Here is an 8,325-nt window from a genome sequence, read left to right on the forward strand (position 1 = left end):
TGATACCGATCTGGATCGAATGGGATCTGTGAGTATCGGTCTATTTTACTCTTGAAACGATCGGGATAATCGATTCAGATCGGTATTGAATCAGGGATCAATTCAATATGATCGATATGACCGATCCCAAATCGATACTTGAAACCATGCTCACTACAGAGGCAGAGGGAGAGGTGGAGCAGGGAGCGATGCTCTAAGGAGTGGGGGAGATAGAGACGGCGGGCGACAAGGGCTCTTGTAGAAGGACGAAAAGTTAGCGAATGGTCAAAGGGATGAGGAAAGCGTACGACTTTCTTAGTTTGTGAAATTTGTTTAGCTACCCTCAAAAGGGTAGGTGGCAGGAGGGTAATCTGAACCGTCAATTGATTTTTATGGTAACCGTTCCCAGCTTTTTGTGGTGAGAGGTTCATGGCCACCCTCGCGGCTGCTACGAATTCAATACGAATCATTCTCTCTCTCTCTCTCTCTCTCTCCCCTGAATCTTCTGATTCCCGCAGCCTCCTCCCTCTCCTCCACCACAAACCCAAAACACCCCCTTTCTCGACTCTATCTCTCCCACTCCCTAGAGCTCCATTAAAGTTAAAAAAAGTAATTTTTAACTAGGCTGTTGGATGCGACGAGGAGTGCTTTTTGGGCTTATGCACCAGGGAAGGAGCAGTTCCTAACCCACTGCCACATTTCTGCCTCCAGACTACTACATTCCTCAATTATGCCAAGATCGAGTGAGTCTGCCAACAAATTTATCAGTCATTGCTAGCATCATCAATGGAGTTGCTGATTAAGCTCGTCTCTTCCTAAGTCTAAAAAAACCAATAGTTACATAACCATGTAGAGATCTTCACCTAAACTCACCATTGCAGAAGAATCCTACTTGGAAAAAAAGCTGTTGGTTGAAGTGGGATGAAGAAAGGGGCATCCAGGTTCTACATTGTTGTTCTTTCAAAAACTATCACAAACATGGCCAAACTATCATAACTACATAGACTACATATGAGATCTAGTAAGAATCTCACAAAAATAGGCTTCCTAAAAGAAACCATCCATAATTTTGGAATGCTATCTATTCCATCGCAATCATCATCTCCAAAAGACCCAAGCATAGATCAAAGAGATTAGATGTCTTACTCAAGAATCAATCGTTTGCAATTTGAAAATGAACAAAATAAGACAAAACCAAAATCTCATAAAAGTGAAGAAACCCATATCAACTAGAAGTAGGAAATTAAAGAGGAAACAATCAAAAGTGATGGACTGGGGAAAAACTCGATTGATGAGGTGGGGAGAGGGCAAGGCAATAGGAGGATGGAGATGCATGGAGGGGGGGGGGGGAGAGAAATAACGGTTGCAGCAAGTTTTAGGTTAGCAATTCAACAGCAAAGATTTGATGAGATTAAATCAGCAGTTGCCAATTGAAGACGTATTCTCAAATTATTTATGCGTACGTAAACGACTTTTTTCCTCCTCAAAATATTAAACACCATGAGTGAAAAAAAAGTCACAGTCAAAGCCATCTCATTCCCCATAGTTCTGAAAATGATTACTTTAATATTATCTATGTTTATGTTCATCATAAAATATTAATATTTAATTAATAAGATATGAGTTAATTCCACAATTCATGTGTGTATGTGATCATTTTCTGGTCTTGTATTTTTTTTCAATCTAAACTTCTAGAATCCATATCGTCTCTTTTTTTTTTTTTTTTCAAAATGTTTGATTGTAATTTTGACCGTCCCATTAAAATTCAGAGTCGTTTTAAACATATTGCACCAAACAAAGTTATTTTCTTGTTCCTGTTTTAACTAGGTGTTGCCTGATTTAGGGTCAAATGACGAATGGCAATGACGAATGACGTATGATGTATGACATATGACGTATGGAGGCGTGAATTAGGGTACATGTATTGTGACAATTTGAGTCAATATTGGATTGAGAAGATTTTATTTTATTAAACTTCCGCTACCGTATAGCAATTTTATAGCAAACTTAGAATTTATGGGTTGATTCTTGTCCGGGAATGAAGATTCTTGGCACGAACGCTGGGATAATTTAGTGGTGGCAGTTATGACTTTAAAAGTCGACGAGCAGGGGAAGAGGTCATGGGATTAAGTCCTATCGTACATTTTGTGTGAGTGAATTTGTGCTTAACAGAATAAAGTAATAAAAAAAAATTTTTTTGATCCATTAAAAAATTATTTTTTAAACTATTTTACCCTTCATCTATGCTAATTCACTTATACAATATCGATAAAAAATCAAGATTGATCAAGGCCAATTGTGATCCAATCCAATCAATCTTGATCTTGATCTGATTCAATTCATCAAACCATGATGGGACATGATCACAGTTTGAAGGCTTTGGGTCATTTGCAAGGCTTTCAAACATGGAATTAGATCAAATCTTTCGGTTGAACCATCTTATGATTGGACAATTATGGACCACCTGATCATCTTGGCTGATGCCACAGATGCCTTTTGTAAGATTGGATAGGATTGGATTGGTCCGTAATAGTGTAATATTTTGTTTTATTTTTTAAAGATTTTTTTTTTAATTTTATGAAAAAAATAAATTCATTGAAGAAAAAGGATACTACTGTTCATAAAGTTTGAATTAAGAGTAAGTTCTAACCCATTTAATTGGTGAACTATGGAAACGATACCATATTACGGCTTTTCTTTACTAAATTTGAACATATAAAAAGTTTTACCAAATCCTTAATATCCAACAAAAAGAAAGAAAGAAAGAAAGAGAAGGTAAATCAGATGGAGTGCTTGATCAATCAAGGTCTCAGCTAAAGTGCACCAGCAATATATGTATGAAGCTAATCCATGTTAAAATGAAATATCACTATCATTCAGCTCTAAAGTACGAAACAAAAGTGAAAGTTCACAATCTCTCTCCTCCATTACAACAAAACAAAAATCAAAGGGGAAGACCCTTCAGACTTCCTGCTCCATAGGGTAGCAGACTTTATTTATAAATGTTTAACCCAATCTCCTCTTGATCATTAACTCTACTCAATCCCATACATCTTCCTCATCTGCCCAAAGAACTGGTAGACCTTTTGTTGGTCAGCAAGGGAGTTTGACACACTCTCCTTCTCCAAGCACCTCTCAGCCCAACCAATGAGCTTTGGGCACTCAACTTCCATGCTGAAGCTCCCAAAAGTTTCATAGGAGTAAAACCAAGTGTAGAAGGGGATGAGGCACAAATCTACAAACCCAAACTTCTCTCCCCCAAAGTAGGGCTTCTCTCCAAGCTCTCCTTCCAACACTTTTAAGGACTCAATCAGCTCCTTCTTTGCTGCCTCAGTCTCTTCTCCTTTTGACATGCATGTCTTCCTACCAGAGTCGAATATCTGCAGAGACCAATTATTTCAATCAGTTAATGGATGTGTCAATGGTGATAATTAGAGAGAGAGAGAGAGAGAGAGAGAGAGAGAGAGAGAGAGATTTCTAACCTTCTTGTCAATGAAATCAGCCCAAAATTTGGCTTCTGCTCGGTGGTAAGGATCAGAGGGCAGCAAAGGACATGTCTCCTTCCAAACCTCATCAATGTATTGAACAATGATGAGGGATTCACAGATGGGTTTGCCGTTATGAATCAAAACAGGAACCTTCTTATGAACAGGGTTCATCTTGAGAAGCAGAGGACTCTTGTCTTGCAGGTTCTCTTCCTTGTAATCATAGTTGATTCCTTTCTCGGCCAAGGCGATTTTGATCCTCATTCCGAAAGGACTAAGCCAGAAACTCAAAAGAACTACCTCATCCGCCATTGTTATGATATCTTCGCTAGCTTCTTCTCGATATGAAATCAGTGAAAAACACTAAAATGTTTTAGACAACTTATGTGATTTGAGGTGGGAGTGGCAGTATTTATAGCACGCTCAAAGAGGGTTTTAAGACGTGGGTGAGGGGTCACTACATACGCGGGTCCATTTTGGGTTTGTAGACTTTGAATGAAGGAGGCTGTCAATATTGGACACAGCACCCAATTTTGGAATATGTCACCACATCCCTCTGTAGAAATTTATGCAAGCTGTGAAATTTTGAGTTAGTTCATACGCATTAATGAGGATTCTAGGCTTCGTTTCCATGGAATATGTAACAATATTTGAATTGCCTTTTGACTTTTGAGAGAGAGAGAGAGAGAGAAGAAGAAGGAGAAGAAGGAGAAGAAGAAGAAGAAGAAGAAGAAGTAGAAATAAACCTCTCATTTCTCTCTCTTTCTCTCTCATCGGTAAAATAAAAAAATTCACCAGAAAAAAAAAAGCCTTTGTAATTTTTTTTTTTTGGTAGAATTAAACCTGTGTATTACATTAATGCTTTTAAGAACAAGGTATACAGTACCCAAAAAAGAACGGGGTATACAAAGATTGTTATAAATAATTAATGTTTCATATATGATGATTTGAATTACATATCCACAATTTTTTGTGACCCAACTATTGTATTTTGGGTTGTACTTGTTGTCAACCCTATCATATGTGGTTTTGTACAGAGTACGGAGTACAAGTGGTAAATTATGTCAAAATGGGTAGTTTCATCATGAGTCAGCTTCAGGGGTATTTTTATCATTTAATATGGCGGGTTAGCAGGTGAATTGTTCTGGAAAGTTAGCATATCCAATCGTGAGTCCAACGCAACTTTGTCTCTATTTGAATGCAAATGAGAATGTTATGAAGGTTTCGCATGGTCGCTCCAAATTGGCCAATGTGTTTAATGAAATGTCCGAGCGGATACTTGCATGGATTACAAGGTCAAGTTGGCCTCATATGATATGATGGCAGTAGCGGCAAATGTGGACTTTTTGTTCCCTGATGTGGTTGAGTACCATATTGTATGTGTTAGCTAAGGTAGTAGCCAGCACAATTGGCCACACACGGCCGCTGCTAAACGTAACAAGGGCCATGCACATGCACAACCAAGACCATGTACCATGTGTTGCCCAGCCCATGCATGCAACAACATGCCAGCAGAGGCCCCTATGCGTAGGCTTAGTGCATGAGGCCAGATCTTCTCCTAGACCTTGACCTCCTGCAACAATTTCACACTATTCAAAGAATAAGAGGGGCCATCACCCAATGAATGGTATAAGATTATTGCAGAAGGTTATGATCCTGAAAAGGATCCGGTCTCTTACTACATGCCTCACATGATCAACGGCTAAGTGTTGTGAAGCTCGCCATTTATTCGACCTTTTTCCATTGTGAGGCTCAAAATTCATGAAGCCTCTGGAGCCACATCATTTTTTAGGGGTATGAAGTTGCAATTATGCAAAGTTGGCGGGTAAATGAGCCATTTATTCTTGGCGAATTGGGTCTATTGTGAATTTGAAAAATCTTCCCTGATGGAGTTTATTCCAACTCAAACCTATTGATTGGTTGAAAGTATGAAGTGTGGACCGCATAACACTGGATCGTTCCTAGGCGAGTTTTTGACATGTGCGATTTAAGTGTTTTGATGATTCTCTCTCAATTTATCTCATCAATTTCTTTCTATTTTTTTATTAAAAGAAAAAATAAAAAATCCCTTCTTTTTGTTTAAGATTGAACGCTCCATGTTATAGATTCTCAAGTTCTCAATTAGAGGAGTTGAAAGTTATAGTGAGCAGTGGAGGTTCTCAGGGACATCTCAAGGTAGCAGGTTTTGTCTCAGATAAAGGTTGCACGGTTTTTTTTTTTTTTTTTTTTTTTTTTTTTTTTTTTTTTTTTTTTTTTTTTTTTTTTAACCATATTATTTATGTCACTGTTATATGCTAGTCATAGGGTAGTATTGTTGAACCTATGCTAGAGGTGCTTCATTTGTTCGATATTGTTATAAACTCATCTTTTATCATAAGAAATGGGTGTTTAGTGGGTCCTAGACAGTGGGAGTGGGAGCTATTAGTTGTATTGGCACTATTGTGCACTCTCGGTTCTATGGTGGAAAATTTTGAATATGCGCACTTTCAGCTGTAGGTGCAGCTAAAGTAGAACATTGGGTAAATATGAAGTTCTAGTGGCTTTGCTCTGCGGATATAGACAACTTGTTTAACCATGTATCTCTTGCGTTGTAGGTGTGAATTTATTGCATATTTCTTGTTGCATTTGGAGTATGTGTGTGTGTATGCCGTAGGATGGGTATGCATACTTGAAAGTGCCTGTGACTAAAAGGCTGAGTGTATACATGATCGTGTGATTATTGTGTGAAGTGTAACAAGGATTGCCAATATCGAAGTGTATAGGATAAAAAAGAACAAGACTTTTAGATCACGGATTCACCCCTTTCTTAGTGATTGTCATAGAACAACACTAATTTCTTGAATAAGGTTATCGTTCGTTTTGTTTTATTTTGTTTTTTTACTTTTATTGTTGTCAAAATATTTGACTTTATTTTTAACCATTCCATTAAAATTCTCAAAGGTTTTAAACAGATCATACCAAAAAAAGCTATTATATTCTTTTTTTCCGTTTTAACCATGAATGAAACCACTTTAAAACTTCAATATTCAATATGTGTTGCTTGAGTTTGGGTCAGGTGACATGTGGGGGGGTTGAATCAGGGTCCATGAAATTTGTGAATTTGGGTCAATATTGGTCGGAGAAGACCTGTTTTTTTTCTTATTGTTTTAATACATCCGCCACCTTTTCTGGAATTTTATTGCAAGCTTGGAATTATGGGTTAATTCTTGCGTGTGAATAATGAAGAATCTTGGCTATCTTTGTTTCTACGGGACATGGTCACAGTTTGAGGGCGTACTTCCAAGGTTTTGAAACTTGGAATTAGAAGTTTTGGCTGATCCATCTAGTGATCAGAAAATTATATATGTATATATATATATAGGGAAAAGGATAGGTATGCTAACGTAGTACCTAGGAATTAGGAATGCTAGTGGTATTTTGACCGTAGGATTTGATCAGCATGAATTGAACCGCTGGATTGAGAGAAGATAAACAAATTTTCAATGTACGATTGTAACACCTTTACTCTCTCTCTCTCTCTCTCTCTCTCTCTCTCTCTCTCTCTCTCTCTGCTCTGCTGAAAAAACTCATTCATTCACCAGATCCAGTCGGAGAAAGTAAAGTAGTTGGCACCGCCACTGTTGATGGATCGCAACCACTGCCATTGCCGCTGCCGCAGCCGTTTAAAAATGAATTCATTCAAGTAAAGAAAAGGGCATTCTCCTACTTACAAATTTGAAATAGTCAGTTCCAGCCCTTCTGACTAGCTGATGAGCTATGGAGATCATACTACAACTTTTCTTTTCCAAATTTGAACATACAAAAAGGTTTTAAAAAATCCCTAGCATCCAACATTAGGGACAATGATTTTCATGGCCAGTTCGAGCGATCTTAATTGGTGGAGAAATTTATAATTTCCTCACAATCGGTGATGAAAGCGACCCTTAATTGTCGGCAATAGACTAATGAAAAACAGAAAGAGAAAGAAGAAATACAAAGTCTCACATTTTTCTCATCTCTGTTGAATGTATGGACCAATGCGATATCGTCACCTTTCATCAATTTTGAAATTGGGATTGTTCCAACACTTTTTAGATACAAGAAAATAACAATAAATTTTGGGAAAAATTAATAAGTCCACATTTATACTTCCATCCCAAGCAAGGTTTTAAAACTCGGTATTGGTATCGGTGTCGGGCACAATCAAAATCAATATGATATGGACCAATATCGGTAAGTATCGGTCAAGGATCGGTTAAGGATTGGAAATTGTATAGTTTTCCTGGATCGTTCAAGCATCGGTCAGAAAAATCTAAAAAAATCCAGAAAATCCAATGAACACCCTTTGAAAAGGGCCACACCCTTTGAATTTTTTTTTTTTACGGATCAGGTTGGATCGGTTGATCTAGATCGGTATCTGATACATAGGAAGATACCGATACCCGTCTCAGGATCGATCAGGTATTGGGATTGATCTCCACCAATACCGATTCAATACGGCAAATCCAGCCGATCCAATACCGATACTTGATTCCATGATCCCAAGACTCATCACCACCATTTTAACTCCAATTTTTCGCTAGTCATATGATATAGGAGTAAAAATGTAAATCAAATATTTTTTTTTTGGGGAGGGGGGAGGTTTCTAATCAACTTGCTATATAATTGCCAAATGAAAAGAATAAATGACTCTCTCTCTCTCTCTCTCTCTCTCTCTCTCTCTCTCTCTCTCTCTCTCATACACGAACAAAATCAACCAATCAATCGATATCAGATGGAGGGCTTGATCAATCAAGCTCTCAGCTCAAGTGCACCAGTCATACATATATGTATGAAGCAAAAACATGTAAAAAGAAATATCACTATCATTCAACTATAAAGT

At 37.7% G+C, this 8,325-nt stretch overlaps 1 protein-coding gene across 1 annotated transcript; it reads right to left on the reverse strand.

Moving 5' to 3' along the window:
- Positions 1-2,813: 2,813 nt before the first annotated feature.
- Positions 2,814-3,832, reverse strand: LOC122078836 (probable glutathione S-transferase). Its single transcript, XM_042644994.1, has 2 exons — positions 3,462-3,832; positions 2,814-3,359 (listed from the first exon to the last, which is right to left on the reverse strand). The coding sequence occupies exons 1-2, from the start codon at positions 3,774-3,776 to the stop codon at positions 3,015-3,017; spliced, it is 660 nt and encodes a 219-aa protein (XP_042500928.1). The 5' UTR covers positions 3,777-3,832; the 3' UTR covers positions 2,814-3,014.
- Between the last annotated feature and the right edge of the window lie 4,493 nt (positions 3,833-8,325).

This window comes from Macadamia integrifolia, chromosome 5 (genome assembly GCF_013358625.1).
Source record: "Macadamia integrifolia cultivar HAES 741 chromosome 5, SCU_Mint_v3, whole genome shotgun sequence".
NCBI lineage: Eukaryota > Viridiplantae > Streptophyta > Magnoliopsida > Proteales > Proteaceae > Macadamia > Macadamia integrifolia.

What these genes read in the sequence shown, in the direction of transcription:
- LOC122078836 (XM_042644994.1), bottom strand. Translation starts at nt 3,776, where the DNA reads ATGGCGGATGAGGTAGTTCTTTTGAGTTTCTGGCTTAGTCCTTTCGGA. An exon ending in CTGATTTCATTGACAAGAAG is followed by an intron (nt 3,360 to 3,461) that starts GTTAGAAATCTC and finishes TGGTCTCTGCAG; the next exon opens with ATATTCGACTCTGGTAGGAA.